At 39.4% G+C, this 15,960-nt stretch overlaps 1 protein-coding gene across 1 annotated transcript; it reads right to left on the reverse strand.

Moving 5' to 3' along the window:
- Window positions 1-943: 943 nt before the first annotated feature.
- On the reverse strand, window positions 944-11,558 carry LOC143753567 (uncharacterized). Its single transcript, XM_077246039.1, has 8 exons — window positions 11,449-11,558; window positions 6,314-9,951; window positions 6,109-6,170; window positions 5,735-5,892; window positions 2,288-5,421; window positions 2,072-2,133; window positions 1,601-1,758; window positions 944-1,463 (listed from the first exon to the last, which is right to left on the reverse strand). Exons 2-8 carry the CDS (start codon window positions 9,917-9,919, stop codon window positions 1,342-1,344), a joined length of 7,302 nt encoding a protein of 2,433 aa, XP_077102154.1. The 5' UTR covers window positions 9,920-9,951; window positions 11,449-11,558; the 3' UTR covers window positions 944-1,341.
- Window positions 11,559-15,960: the final 4,402 nt, after the last annotated feature.

The raw sequence follows: 15,960 nt of genomic DNA on the forward strand, positions 1-15,960 counted from the left end.
TTTTCATACACAGAGCGCTTCCTGAAGACTCAGAAGCTGATGCGCTTGTGTTTTGGGGTGCTTATATATATAGCCTATGACGTTCCGTCTCGCCATTGGACTGATTTCATACATGCTTCATGACGCACTCACGCAGGGGCGTTCCCACAGCGTTTCACGCAGCTCGAGTTCCCTGAAAGGGAACTATGAGTTCTCAGGAATTGAGACTAATAATATCCTAACAGAGAAGTTCTTTTGTCATAAGTATTGGGACAAATGGTGACATTATAAAGGTATTCTTAATGCATTATAATACATGCATAATGCCTTATAAACAGCATTATAATGTGTTGTATCGTCTGATAAATAATCATAATCAAATTGTTGTGAATTAACTTGTGATAATACACATTTATTCATAACAATAGATTTAACTAGGGGTTGCATAAAATAGTCAACTTTAATAACCCGGCTTTGAGTCTCAGCTCAAGGGTGAGACATAAGGGCTCTACATCAGGGTGAGACATAATAGCAGAATCTTAATTTTTGGAATGAACTGTCCATTTTATATGGGTAGGCTATAGGCCCTCTGTGATTTTAGCTGTAAGGTTGTTTGCTGTCAGTCACATAAAATCCAACTAGCCTAAGATTTACATGACTGTCAGAATTTAAGGTAATTCTTTAAAAATTATTCACTGGTGGTTTTAACAGTTGGGTGTGGCAGAGTGTCTATTTATCTATCTTACATTCTGCCAACTCTTATGAACAGTGCACACAAAGAAGTCAGTTTACAGCTCTCCAAATGAATTGCTTTATGAAAGCCTACTGACAGTACAGAAGCTCTAGATAACATTTTTGTAAACTTATTGTAGTTGCATTTGATCATTTAACAGTGTACTCTAAGAAGCCAAGTTTAGCATTTAAAGTATTGTCTTTTTGTGAAAGCAAAATATTTTGGACCATATAAACTTAATAAATATTTTTATTTGATTAAAATTAAATATGACATTTTACAATTACAACATTTATCTATTGTATAACCAGTAGTTATCCTAAAAACAATTAAACAAACAACATTTATAATATATTATCTACTTTTGAAAACATACACTAGGAAATGCATGAGAAAAAAGATCCACTTCCTCCTAGAAAACAGCCTGCTGTTTAAAAAAAATCTGCAATTATATTCTTAAGGAACAATGCATTATCAAGCTTATCTTTATATTGCCCTATATCATTATTTAAGAGAGTGATACAAATACTGACTATCATACAAATACTAGATTTAATTTGTTTTAATTTTGTTTAATTTTTACGCCGTGTCTAGTTGTACTCTGTTTGTTGGACATATGGTTAAGGGATCTATAGGAAAAGCCTTATTAATTTAGACATAATAATGAGGCATGTTGCTTGGAGCAGACTGGATTCAATCTTTAATCCACTTGAAGCTGTAGTTGCCGTAGGAGCGATAGTTGTAGTTGAAGCTGTAATAAAAATATTTGCAAATTAGTTGGATCTCCCTATAGATTAAATATCTCATCTCCGCTTTTTTTTTTTATCTCAAGGTGAAGTAGTTACACATTACTACATGTACTAACTATAGTGGAGTAATGGAGCTTACCTGAACCATTGACTGAAACTGATCCAGCAATTATATTCAGTTGATTGACACCTCCTGCTTCCACTGCTGTCAGAAGGGTGTTTGAAATCTCTTGAATAGATGGGACTGGTTGGTCGAAGCTGAAGACTAATTTAGTTGTTGTGATGATTGACCCTTGGCTGGAATATATAAATGTTGAAATGATTGTTAGCTTAAATTCTCTTTCTTTTTTGCTCTTCACACACACACACACACGCACGCACGCACGCACGCACACACACACACACACACACACACACACACACACACACACACACACGCGCACACACACACACACACACACACACACACACACACACACACACACACACACACACACACACACACACACACACACACACACACACACACACACACACACACACACACACAAACACACACACACACACACACACACACAAAATAAGCAGCATTGCAATATGGTGTATTTACCTGAATCCTACGACAATCACTCTGAGGAAGTTAACATACTTGGGTCTGTAAACTCCTTCGAGCTGGAACAGATAAAAAACAATTACAGACATCAATTACAATAGTATGGTAATATATGAGTGTTGGTTACATAATTTTTGTCTCTTTTTTAAACTCTAAGTTTAAAAATCAAGTATCACTTAGTGTGTTCCAGTAAATTCAGTAAATAGAACTGACCTGATTTATGACAAGCTTAGACCTATTCTTGAACTCCTCAGTGCTTGGGTCTCTGAGTGCTTCTATAAATGTGTCCAAAGAGCGAAACACTAGGTCTGTTACCACCACAGGTATTTTTGCAGTAGTTGTAGAAGTTGTAGAAGCTGTAGACGCTGTAGAAACTGTTGAAGCTGTAGATGCTGTTGAAGCTGTAGATGCTGTTGAAGCTGTAGATGCTGTTGAAGCTGTAGATGCTGTTGAAGCTGTAGATGCTGTTGAAGCTGTAGATGCTGTTGAAGCTGTAGATGCTGTTGAAGCTGTAGAAACTGTTGAAGCTGTAGATGCTGTTGAAGCTGTAGAAACTGTTGAAGCTGTAGATGCTGTTGAAGCTGTAGATGCTGTTGAAGCTGTAGATGCTGTTGAAGCTGTAGATGCTGTTGAAGATGTAGAGGCTGTTGAAGATGTAGATGCTGTTGAAGCTGTAGATGCTGTGGATTTACTAGTTGTACTTTCAAAGGCTGTTGAAGATGAAATGACTGAAGTCAAAGTAGAACCTGTTGATTGTGGCACTGTTGTAATGATTGCTGCGCTAGTGGTGGATGATCCAGTAAGAATTGAGGGAACTGTGGAAGAATCTGTTGGTGTTGAAGTTGTTGTGGGTGTTGTGGAGGATTCAGCTGTTGTAACAGTAGTTTGTGGGGTTGTTGTAGTTTCTCCTGCTGTAGTTGTGGATGTTCCCGCAGGAACTGTAGTGGTCGCTGAGGACACTGTTGTTGTTGTAGCTGTAGGTGTTGTGGAGGATTCAGCTGTTGTAACAGTAGTTTGTGGGGTTGTTGTAGTTTCTCCTGCTGTAGTTGTGGATGTTCCCGCAGGAACTGTAGTGGTCGCTGAGGACACTGTTGTTTTAGCTGTAGGTGCTGTGGATGATTCAGCTGTTGTAACAGTAGTTTGTGGTGTTGTTGTGGTTTCTCCTGCTGCAGTTGTGGATGTAACAGCAGCAACTGTAGTGGTCACTGAGGACACTGTTGTTGTAGCTGTAGGTATTGATGAGGATTCAGCTGTTGTAACAGTAGTTTGTGGTGTTGTTGTGGTTTCTCCTGCTGTAGTTGTGGATGTTCCCGCAGGAACTGTAGTGGTTGTTGAGGACACTGTTGTTGTAGCTGTAGGTGTTGTGGAGGATTCAGCTGTTGTAACTGTAGTTTGTGGTGTTGTTGTAGTTTCTCCTGCTGTAGTTGTGGATGTAACAGCAGGAACTGTAGTGGTCGCTGAGGACACTGTTGTTGTAGCTGTAGGTGTTGTGGAGGATTCAGCTGTTGTAACAGTAGTTTGTGGTGTTGTTGTGGTTTCTGCTGCTGTAGTGGTGGATGTTCCAGCAGGAACTGTAGTGGTCGCTGAGGACATTGTTGTTGTAGCTGTAGGTGTTGTGGAGGATTCAGCTGTTATAACAGTAGTTTGTGGTGTTGGTGTGGTTTCTCCTGCTGTAGTGGTGGATGTTCCAGCAGGAACTGTAGTGGTCACTGAGAACACTGTTGTTGTAGCTGTAGGTGTTGTGGAGGATTCAGCTGTTGTAACAGTAGTTTGTGGTGTTGTTGTGGTTTCTCCTGCTGTAGTGGTGGATGTTCCAGCAGGAACTGTAGTGGTCACTGAGGACACTGTTGTTGTAGCTGTAGGTGTTGTGGAGGATTCAGCTGTTGTAACTGTAGTTTGTTGTGTTGTTGTGGTTTCTCCTGCTGTATTTGTGGATGTTCCAGCAGGAACTGTAGTGGTCACTGAGGACACTGTTGTTGTAGCTGTAAGTGTTGTGGAGGATTCAGCTGTTGTAACAGCAGTTTGTGGTGTTGTTGTGGTTTCTCCTGCTGTAGTGGTGGATGTTCCAGCAGGAACTGTAGTGGTCACTGAGGACACTGTTGTTGTAGCTGTAGGTGTTGTGTAGGATTCAGCTGTTGTAACAGTAGTCTGTGGTGTTGTTGTGGTTTCTCCTGCTGTAGTGGTGGATGTTCCAGCAGGAACTGTAGTGGTCACTGAGAACACTGTTGTTGTAGCTGTAGGTGCTGTGGATGATTCAGCTGTTGTAACAGTAGTTTGTGGTGTTGTTGTGGTTTCTCCTGCTGTAGTGGTGGATGTTCCAGCAGGAACTGTAGTGGTCGCTGGTAACACTGTTGTTGTTGTAGGTGTTGTGGATGATTCAGCTGTTGTAACAGTAGTTTGTGGTGAGGTTGTGGTTTCTCCTGCTGAAGTGGTGGATGTTCCAGCAGGAACTGTAGTTGTCGCTGAGGACACTGTTGTTGTAGCTGTAGGTGTTGTGGATGATTCAGCTGTTGTAACAGTAGTTTGTGGTGTTGTTGTGGTTTCTCCTGCTGTAGTGGTGGATGTTCCAGCAGGAACTGTAGTGGTCGCTGAGGACACTGTTGTTTTAGCTGTAGGTGCTGTGGATGATTCAGCTGTTGTAACAGTAGTTTGTGGTGTTGTTGTGGTTTCTCCTGCTGTAGTGGTGGATGTTCCAGCAGGAACTGTTGTGGTCGCTGAGAACACTGTTGTTGTTGTAGGTGTTGTGGATGATTCAGCTGTTGTAACAGTAGTTTGTGGTGAGGTTGTGGTTTCTCCTGCTGAAGTGGTGGATGTTCCAGCAGGAACTGTAGTGGTCGCTGAGGACACTGTTGTTGTAGCTGTAGGTGTTGTGGATGATTCAGCTGTTGTAACAGTAGTTTGTGGTGTTGTTGTGGTTTCTCCTGCTGTAGTGGTGGATGTTCCAGCATGAACTGTAGTGGTCGCTGAGGATACTGTTGTTGTAGCTGTAGGTGTTGTGGAGGATTCAGCTGTTGTAACAGTAGTTTGTGGTGTTGTTGTGGTTTCTCCTGCTGTAGTGGAGGATGTTCCAGCAGGAACTGTAGTGGTCGCTGAGGACACTGTTGTTGTAGCTGTAGGTGTTGTGGATGATTCAGCTGTTGTAACAGTAGTTTGTGGTGTTGTTGTGGTATCTCCTGCTGTAGTGGTGGATGTTCCAGCAGGAACTGTAGTGGTCGCCGAGGACACTGTTGTTGTTGTAGGTATTGTGGAAGATTCAGCTGTTGTAACAGTAGTTTGTGGTGTTGTTGTGGTTTCTCCTGCTGTAGTGGTGGATGTTCCAGCTGGAACTGTAGTGGTTGTCAAGGGAACTGTTGTGAAAGCATATTTTGGTTATACTTTATCTTAAGGTGAAGTAGTTACACGTTACTACAAGTACTTACTGTAGTACATGTACCGTAGTACATAGGGTACTATGTACTCTAACCGTAACTCTATTGTAAGTACATGCAGTTAATTAATATTACTTAGTACTTATTTGAGTGAGTACAATGTGATTACAGTAAAGATGAGGAAAAAACAAGAACAGATATAGATAAATACTAAAAAATAGGTTTTGTGTGTCCAATTTCCATTATAATAAAGTTATTGAGGACTATAAATCTATTGAGTAATAGAGCTTACCTGAACCATTGACTGAAACTGATCCAGCCATTATATTCAGTTGATTGACTTTTCCTTCTCCCACTGCTGTCAGAAGGGTGTTTGAAATCTCTTGAATGGATGGGACTGGTTGGTCAGAGCTGAAGATTATTTCAGTTGTTGTGATGATTGACCCTGGCCTGGAATATATAAATGTTGAAATTATTGTAATCTTAAAAAAATCAGCTCATTGGTTTTCTTTCTTTTTTGCTCTCTCTTACACACACACACACACACACACACACACACACACACACACACACACACACACACACACACACACACACACACACACACACACACACACACACACACACACACACACACACACACACACACACACACTGTGTATTCACCTGAATCCTATGACAATCACTCTGAGGAAGTTACCATACTTGGGTCTGTAAACTCCTTCAAGCTGGAACAGATAACAATTACAGACATCAATTACAAAAGAGTATGGTTGGTTACATAATTATTGTCTCTTCTTTTAACTAAAAGCTAAAAATCAAGTATCACTTAGTGTGTTCCAGTAAATTCAATAAATAAATTTGAACTCACCTGATTTATGACAAGCTTAGACCTGTTTTTGAACTCCTCCGTGTTTGGGTTGCTGAGTGCTTCTATAAATGTTTCATCAGAGCGAAACACCAGATCTGTTACCACCTCAGGTATTTTTGCAGCAGTTGTTGTGGAATATGTAGTGGTTGTAGAAGTTGTAGACACTGCAAAAGCTGTAGATGCTGTAGAAGCTGTAGCTGTAGGTGTTGTGGATGATTCAGCTGTTGTAACAGTAGTGTGTGGTGTTGTTGTGGTTTCTCCTGCTGTAGTGGTTGATGTTCCAGCAGGAACTGTAGTGGTCGCTGAGGACACTGTTGTAGCTGTAGGTGTTGTGGAGGATTCAGCTGTTGTAACAGTAGTGTGTGGTGTTGTTGTGGTTTCTCCTGCTGTAGTGGTGGATGTTCCAGCAGGAACTGTAGTGGTCACTGAGGACACTGTTGCTGTTGTAGGTGTTGTGGAGGATTCAGCTGTTGTAACAGTAGTTTGTGGTGTTGTTGTGGTTTCTCCTGCTGCAGTTGTGGATGTAACAGCAGGAACTGTAGTGGTCGCTGAGGACACTGTTGCTGTTGTAGGTGTTGTGGAGGATTCAGCTGTTGTATCAGTAGTTTGTGGTGTTGTTGTGGTTTCTCCTGCTGTAGTGGTTGATGTCCCAGCAGGAACTGTAGTGGTCGCTGAGGACACTGTTGTTGTAGCTGTAGGTGTTGTGGATGATTCAGCTGTTGTTACAGTAGTTTGTGGTGTTGTTGTGGTTTCTCCTGCTTTAGTGGTTGATGTTCCAGCAGGAACTGTAGTGGTCACTGAGGACACTGTTGTAGCTGTAGGTGTTGTGGAGGATTCAGCTGTTGTAACAGTAGTGTGTGGTGTTGTTGTGGTTTCTCCTGCTGTAGTTGTGGATGTTCCGGCAGGAACTGTAGTGGTCGCTGAGGACACTGTTGTTGTAGCTGTAGGTGTTGTGGATGATTCAGCTGTTGTTACAGTAGTTTGTGGTGTTGTTGTGGTTTCTCCTGCTGTAGTGGTGGATGTTCCAGCAGGAACTGTAGTGGTTGTTGAGGACACTGTTGCTGTTGTAGGTGTTGTGGAGGATTCAGCTGTTGTAACAGTAGTTTGTGGTGTTGTTGTGGTTTCTCCTGCTGTAGTGGTGGATGTTCCGGCAGGAATTGTAGTGGTCGCTGAGGACACTGTTGTTGTAGCTGTAGGTGTTGTGGAGGATTCAGCTGTTGTTACAGTAGTTTGTGGTGTTGTTGTGGTTTCTCCTGCTGTAGTTGTGGATGTTCCGGCAGGAACTGTAGTGGTCGCTGAGGACACTGTTGTTGTAGCTGTAGGTGTTGTGGAGGATTCAGCTGTTGTTACAGTAGTTTGTGGTGTTGTTGTGGTTTCTCCTGCTGTAGTTGTGGCTGTTCCGGCAGGAACTGTAGTGGTCGCTGAGGACACTGTTGTTGTAGCTGTAGGTGTTGTGGAGGATTCAGCTGTTGTTACAGTAGTTTGTGGTGTTGTTGTAGTTTCTCCTGCTATAGTGGTGGATGTTCCAGCAGGAACTGTAGTGGTCGCTGAGGACACTGTTGCTGTTGTAGGTGTTGTGGAGGATTCAGCTGTTGTAACAGTAGTTTGTGGTGTTGTTGTGGTTTCTTCTGCTGTAGTTGTGGATGTTCCGGCAGGAACTGTAGTGGTCGCTGAGGACACTGTTGTTGTAGCTGTAGGTGTTGTGGATGATTCAGCTGTTGTTACAGTAGTTTGTGGTGTTGTTGTGGTTTCTCCTGCTGTAGTGGTGGATGTTCCAGCAGGAACTGTAGTGGTTGTTGAGGACACTGTTGCTGTTGTAGGTGTTGTGGAGGATTCAGCTGTTGTAACAGTAGTTTGTGGTGTTGTTGTGGTTTCTCCTGCTGTAGTGGTGGATGTTCCGGCAGGAATTGTAGTGGTCGCTGAGGACACTGTTGTTGTAGCTGTAGGTGTTGTGGAGGATTCAGCTGTTGTTACAGTAGTTTGTGGTGTTGTTGTGGTTTCTCCTGCTGTAGTTGTGGATGTTCCGGCAGGAACTGTAGTGGTCGCTGAGGACACTGTTGTTGTAGCTGTAGGTGTTGTGGAGGATTCAGCTGTTGTTACAGTAGTTTGTGGTGTTGTTGTGGTTTCTCCTGCTGTAGTGGTGGATGTTCCAGCAGGAACTGTAGTGGTAGCTGAGGACACTGTTGTAGCTGTAGGTGTTGTGGAGGATTCAGCTGTTGTTACAGTAGTTTGTGGTGTTGTTGTGGTTTCTCCTGCTGTAGTTGTTGATGTTCCAGCAGGAACTGTAGTGGTCACTGAGGACACTGTTGTTGTAGCTGTAGGTGTTGTGGATGATTCAGCTGTTGTTACAGTAGTTTGTGGTGTTGTTGTGGTTTCTCCTGCTGTAGTGGTGGATGTTCCAGCAGGAACTGTAGTGGTTGTTGAGGACACTGTTGTTGTAGCTGTAGGTGTTGTGGATGATTCAGCTGTTGTAACAGTAGTTTGTGGTGTTGTTGTGGTTTCTCCTGCTGTAGTGGTGGATGTTCCTGCAGGAACTGTAGTGGTCGCTGAGGACACTGTTGTTGTAGCTGTAGGTGTTGTGGAGGATTCAGCTGTTGTAACAGTAGTTTGTGGTGTTGTTGTGGTTTCTTCTGCTGTAGTTGTGGAAGTTCCAGCAGAAACTGTAGTGGTCGCTGAGGACACTGTTGTTGTTGTTGTAGGTGTTGTGGAGGATTCAGCTGTTGTAACAGTAGTTTGTGGTGTTGTTGTGGTTTCTTCTGCTGTAGTTGTGGATGTTCCAGCAGGAACTGTAGTGGTCGCTGAGGACACTGTTGTTGTAGCTGTAGGTGTTGTGGAGGATTCAGCTGTTGTAACAGTAGTTTGTGGTGTTGTTGTGGTTTCTTCTGCTGTAGTTGTGGATGTTCCAGCAGAAACTGTAGTGGTCGCTGAGGACACTGTTGTTGTTGTAGGTGTTGTGGAGGATTCAGCTGTTGTAACAGTAGTTTGTGGTGTTGTTGTGGTTTCTCCTGCTGTAGTTGTGGATGTTCCTGCAGGAACTGTAGTGGTCGCTGAGGACACTGTTGTTGTAGCTGTAGGTGTTGTGGAGGATTCAGCTGTTGTAAATGTAGTTTGTGGTGTTGTTGTGGTTTCTCCTGCTGTAGTGGTGGATGTTCCAGCAGGAACTGTAGTGGTCGATGAGGACACTGTTGTTGTTGTAGGTGTTGTGGATGATTCAGCTGTTGTTACAGTAGTTTGTGGTGTTGCTGTGGTTTCTCCTGCTGTAGTGGTTGATGTTTCAGCAGGAACTGTAGTGGTCGATGAGGACACTGTTGTTGTAGCTGTAGGTGTTGTGGATGATTCAGCTGTTGTTACAGTAGTTTGTGGTGTTGTTGTGGTTTCTCCTGCTGTAGTGGTGGATGTTCCCGCAGGAACTGTAGGGGTCACTGAGGACACTGTTGTTGTAGCTGTAGGTGTTGTGGAGGATTCAGCTGTTGTAACAGTTTGTGGTGTTGTTGTGGTTTCTCTTGCTATAGTTGTGGATGTTCCATCAGGAACTGTAGTGGTTGTTGAGGACACTGTTGTTATTAAAATAAAATAATATATGATAATTAAAGCTTCCCTCTTCATTCTGGGAAAAGTCCAGTGGTGATGATAACAGTCTGCAAAGCAAGCAATATGCACAATGTTTATATACACATACAGTACATGTATACAGGCTGTGCTTGAAGTGGGATAATAGTGCCGGCACTCCCAAATATGTGTGTCTCCCTCGGTTCCAAGTTGTTTTGAACATTGGGGGGTGTTGAAGTGTGAATTATTTAACAAGGTCACAGGGGATTATTATAAATTCTACAAGTTAGTTAAAATTTACCACAATAAATACAATAGAACATTATAAATTCTAGTAAAGTTGGCCATAGTTTTCTAAAGCTTTCGTTTATGTTGGTGCAGGATGATGATTTCCCTCTTTTTATAAGTCTTTTTAGTTTATGTGACTGTTTTAGATCATGTTTGACTTTCTCCATAGCCTTTTAAAATGGTACATTTTCAATTGAAATCAAATAGGTTGCGCATTTTATCATTAATAGGAACGTCTCGCGCAAATCTTATCACATGACTTATCTTATCATGACTTTATTTCTCAAATTTAGATATAATCTCAGAATTGTGAGATAAAAATATGTTTTTTCATTCCGGGGCTGAAGCAAGCTTAAAATAGATAAATGACGTAGGTCAAAATTAAAAAAAAAATAACAAAGTTAAGTATATTACCTAAAATGTGTAATGTAATACATTAGATTACTAACTATAATTTTCATAATGTAATTTGTATTCAGTAACAGACATTGTAGCAATCTACATACATTCATAAGCATATATATATATATATATATATATATATATATATATATATATATATATATATATATATCACTGCATATAATACGCATGACTGCATATAACAAATGTCAGACAATGCCAGACACTAACATCAGATGCGGTTATGAAACAACATCGGTTAGAATAAACAATCTACAAATTATTAAATTATTTTCATGTTTTGACAATTCTCCACCCTCTACCCAACATCAGAAATGATAGTAAATTACCATGCAAAAGTTAACACTCTAGAATTAACAGTTATCTATGCATGTCCTTGTTCTACTTAAACTGAAGGAATTTGGACACCATACATCTTGACATCATGATTAGTTTTTAACTTCTATTTATCACACAAAATTGAATGCAAACTGATAATGATTATCCAAACTACAATATTCTCTTATTATAACTCCTTAATATTAAACACAAATGGTTCAGTAAAAAAAAATGGATGTCTGATAATGGGCATGTCCAATAGATTTTCTAATCAATGTCAAGATAAATGAATTACTTTGTGAACAGAATATCATACTGTAACAGCAATTTCCTGAGACCGCTTAAATATTCTGACCAGACACATACGAAATAGACTACTGCAATCTGTCAAATACAAAAAAACTGGTACATTTTATCAAATTATATTCTATATGTCATTAACATAGAAATGCTTTATTTTTTATCATGTCTATTTGCGCTATTTCCAGCAATAAAAAGTACTTTATAATATGAATATAATTAACACAAACATATTTAGGGAAATAAAATGTCCTTACCAATTCTTGGGTAGATTATTTTTATGTTGATTTGTAATCCGCTGTCACAGTGGCTTTAAGCAATGGTAAGTAGCCTACTTAAGTACTAGTACTCCAGTTTTTCACTTCTCCTGAATAACCTGTGCCGCTTCTTAAATAGCACCCAATGACGTCCTGATTGGGCTGTTTTTTTCCTTCTCTGATATGCAGAGATAAGCTATATGGAATGTCCCTTGCCAGACACCGTGATGTTGTTTTTATTTGTATCTTTTGTATTGTGGGTGTCCAGAAGGTGTGGTCTGTGCAACAAGCCAGGGTTATTTATAGAAACTGTTAAATAACTTGATAAAGCCATATTGTTTTACATTTTTATTTTATATATTTATGTCATTCACATATCATGGCTATCTCACTGTTTTTATTTAATTTCAATCAAGAATTATTCGCAGGACAGAGCAATTCCTTCACACTTTCATACAATTTGGTTTAAGAATAAATCTCTGAATTTGTCGTTATTACTGCATGAATAGCCTTTTAGTGGAAAGAAAATAGAAAATTACACAATTTTACACTGTTCAAAGAACAACAATAACATCGAAAACAGAGTTTCCCATTAAATATACGCACAGATTGCGACTATATATTCTGATGATCATGGAGCACGTACTTTTTAAGGATCCTACGTAAGCGAATCATGATTACCACACATGTGAGATGACAAAACAGGTCAAAACAAAAGACACCAGGTTTACCTAAGCATTCCTCACATTCTGACACATAGTTTCACCAGCTTCCTTGACGTTTCTAAGAGCGTTTTACCTCAGTCATTCTCAAAGAAAGCGTCACTGGCCCCAACACTTACCAGATAAACTTGTGCAGAGACATCAATATTTTTAGTAGGCCTAGTCTATAAACCTGGTGTTTTTCCTAAACCAGGTTTATAAATAGACTCTACAACTTTTCCTTGCATAGTTGTCCTCCATTTAATGGGACAAAAAGCGGACATTCTAAATGTCGTGGTAAAAAAATAAATAAAAAGACTTTCTAAATGGCTCTTTTTTTAACAAATGATTGTTTCAAAAATCTATCCTAGACTTATAACAATTATTCAGATGGACAGTGTATTTTAATTAAATGCTTTAAATGAATGTTTGACATAAAAGGATCACTGATCTATATAGAATGATATATAGTATAGTCATTCATATAGATTAGTGAAAATGATGCACAATATCTTTTATATGGTATAATGAAAAATGTAAAAATACACCTGAAAATCAAATCTGTGGAGCTTCTGACATGAACTCACTATCATTTAATTTGTCCTTTTTCTTAATCAGTAGGCCTAATGTTTACCTAATTTGTTTGAAATTATGACTACAGCCTATATGGTTTTATTAAGTTACATTTAAAATCATTTTAGGGCTATTAGACATTTCTGAAAAAATCGGTGAGCTTACAGTTTCTTATTCTTTATTGAAGAAATGACAATTTTCCTTTTGAAAGAATCTTCTTAAAATGTATTGCCTTGTTATAATAGGAAAACCAAATATTTAGGCCTATTTAGAATTTGAAAAATATAAAAAATGATTTAATGAATTGATGTTTGTTGAATTGAAGAGATGAGATGTTTTAGTAAGTAGATGTAAGTGGGCTATAATAAAAGCATAAGTACAGTCATTTGATTTTAAGTGTCATCTTTTATGATCAAGTCAAGTGAGTAGTTGTCATTCTTCTCCTTACAATCAAATCTATGACATGAATCCTAGGTGTGGTGGGTAAAGGTGAACACCCATAACTTCCTTAAACTGCAGCACTTGGAAGACAAAAGCTATGTTATAATGTCTTCATAAACCAATCTGCCTTCGTGAGATTAGTAGTAATAATAATAATAATAATAATAATTGCACTCTAAAAATGCTGGGTTGTTTCAACCCATGTTTGGGTCAAATATGGACAAACCCAACTGTTGGGTTCCAAATTTTAATTTTAAAAAAGACAAATCTAAGCATGTGAGAATGTAATAATACTAACTGCACCCTAAAAATGCTGGGGGGGTTTATCCCATGTTTGGGTCAAATATGGAAAAATCAAACTGTTGGGTTCAAAATTTTTATTTAAAAAAAGTAAACCAGCAGTTGGGTTTGTCTATATTTGATCCAAACAAGGATTGAACCAACCCAGCATTTTTAGAGCATAGATGTGCATTTAAAATGACATGGTGCCACCTACAGTATTGTCTTGATAGCCTGAATGAATGATTATCCATTATAGGTATAGTGAAATTGTATAAAATCCAGATTTCTAATAATCAGTGGATTTTGGATGACAGCAGATAGTTGATTGTTCACCAGCGTAGTTAGGCTATAATGTAATTTTCTTTCATAGCAGCCGATGTCCAATAGAGTTGGAATATAGACAACATGTTTATCTTTCTCAGTCTTGCAGTAATTCATGAATATTCATTACAGTAGCAATGCAGAACTTTATTGAAATCCCTCAATAAAGAAATCAGATTAAATTTCTGCTTTCTGACTTTCTTCCCCATTCCTCGATTCAAACATTTTAACACCATAGGTTTTCACAGCATTTAATAAACAAAACTTCATGCGTCTTTTGTATGAACACTGTAGCCGAAACTACTTCTCTCTGTTTATGACACGCATGTACTGGGCTACTCCTCACGGTTGGCCCGCTCGGTCTAAAATAGACAAAATATAAACACTTATAGGTGTACCATATAGTGATCATTCAGGATAAGTAGGGTTGGGTACCGTTCACATTTTTACCCGGTACCTGAAATTCGGTGCCGGAAGTAGCCTATACGGTACCTTTTTTTTTTACCAATGAACCAATGTTCTCTTTCACAGCATTGATGTTATGATGCTGCTCCTATTGAGCAACATCTGTACCGCGTGAACCCATTGTAAAGAAATATGATGAGGAGAGAAGTAAATTACTTATTGGAGCAGGGACGTGCGACACCCAGTTTAAGCCATTGGAATTCACCTTGTCTTTTAGTGCCAACATCGGATGGAACCTTTAGATTTTGCACTTCTATAGAAAAGTGAACAGTGTGAAAGAATTGTGAAGCATATCTAGGTGGTCTATTCTAGTTCCTGGGAAACGCATTTAAGATCGCTATGAGAAGTACTTCTTTGTTTATCCAATGCTTCTCTAACTATTAACTTAGCCAAGTGCGAGTTTGGTCACATATCTGGGTAAAAAAGTGGCCCAAGATCATCTACAATCCCAAAGTGATGGCAATTTTGGAATTCTAAGAGAGAACTGCCTCGATTTCTGGGAATGGTTGGCTATTATAGGGGACTCAATAAATATTTTGCTACTGTTTTGTCTCTCTTTACAGATTTGCTAAGTTCGTTTAGAGTTTTTTTCTGGAATGCAGATTGTGAGGTTGTGTTTAAGGCTGCCAAAGACCTTCAATTCATTGCTCCTGTTCTCTCCACCCCAATTTCACCCATCCATTTAGATTGGAGGTGGATGCAAGTGCTTTAGGAGCAGGTGCTGTGTTGTTCAGGTGGGTGAAACAGGAATTGATCCTCCAATGCGTTATTTAAGAATTTTTCTGGAGCACAACATAACTACAGTACAATTAGGAAAGTAGCCCTTGGATTACTTCTAGCCCTTCAACATTTTGAAGTTTATGTTGGTGGAAGTTCTTTACCAGTGGTAGTATATACTGACCATAACCCCGTAGTCTTTCTTTTGCGAATGTCCAACTCAAATCAAAGGCTGATGAGGTGGACATTAATGGTTAAAAATTTCAACCTTGAAATACACCACTAGAAGGGTTGCGAGAATGTGTTGACAGATACTTTTTACCGTGTCTATCACAAATAATGGATTTGTGTAAAGTGTGTCAACAACAAAAAGAAAGAAAAAACCTGTATTGAGCTTTGATTGGTGATTGTGTTGCATCCGAAGACGTATTGCTGTTTCCCTGTACCTGCGTGCGTGTCTATCTCTTTTTTATATCTCTCTCTTTCACTCTCTCTCTCACTCTATCAGGTGGCTCTGCCCTAATTGGACGTATTCGAGACGTACACAGGGATTGGCAGACTGGAATAGAGCGTCCCTTTGAAATACGCCAGGGATGCTGACGGGGCGGGGAGATAGTTGTTGTTGGCGTGTTGTAGTTACTGAGAAAGTGTTACAGTGGTGTAGTTGGCTTGTGATCAGTGTAAATTGTGTATTTGGCAGTTATTTGTGTTGCCCTTTTTCTGTAAATATTATACACCTAATTTTCCCTTTATTACTGAAGCAGTAGGGGTTGGGTGCCATATATATATATATTTTTTTTTTGTATATATCTTTTGTCCTGTGTTTGGGATAGCCAGGTAGTTAGATAAGACCACTGTATTTTATTTTCATTTTTTTATAGGTGTTTATTTAGTTGTTTACTGACGCTGTTGTATGAGAACTGAACTGAGCTAGACCATGACATCAGTTTTTGCAGAACTGTTTCATAGATGAAATGTACTAATTTGATAATTGATCATCTTTACAAAGGAA

This window comes from Siphateles boraxobius, unplaced genomic scaffold (genome assembly GCF_051911475.1).
Source record: "Siphateles boraxobius isolate OS27281-9 unplaced genomic scaffold, OSU_SipBor_1 29, whole genome shotgun sequence".
In the NCBI taxonomy this organism is placed as follows: Eukaryota; Metazoa; Chordata; class Actinopteri; order Cypriniformes; family Leuciscidae; genus Siphateles; species Siphateles boraxobius.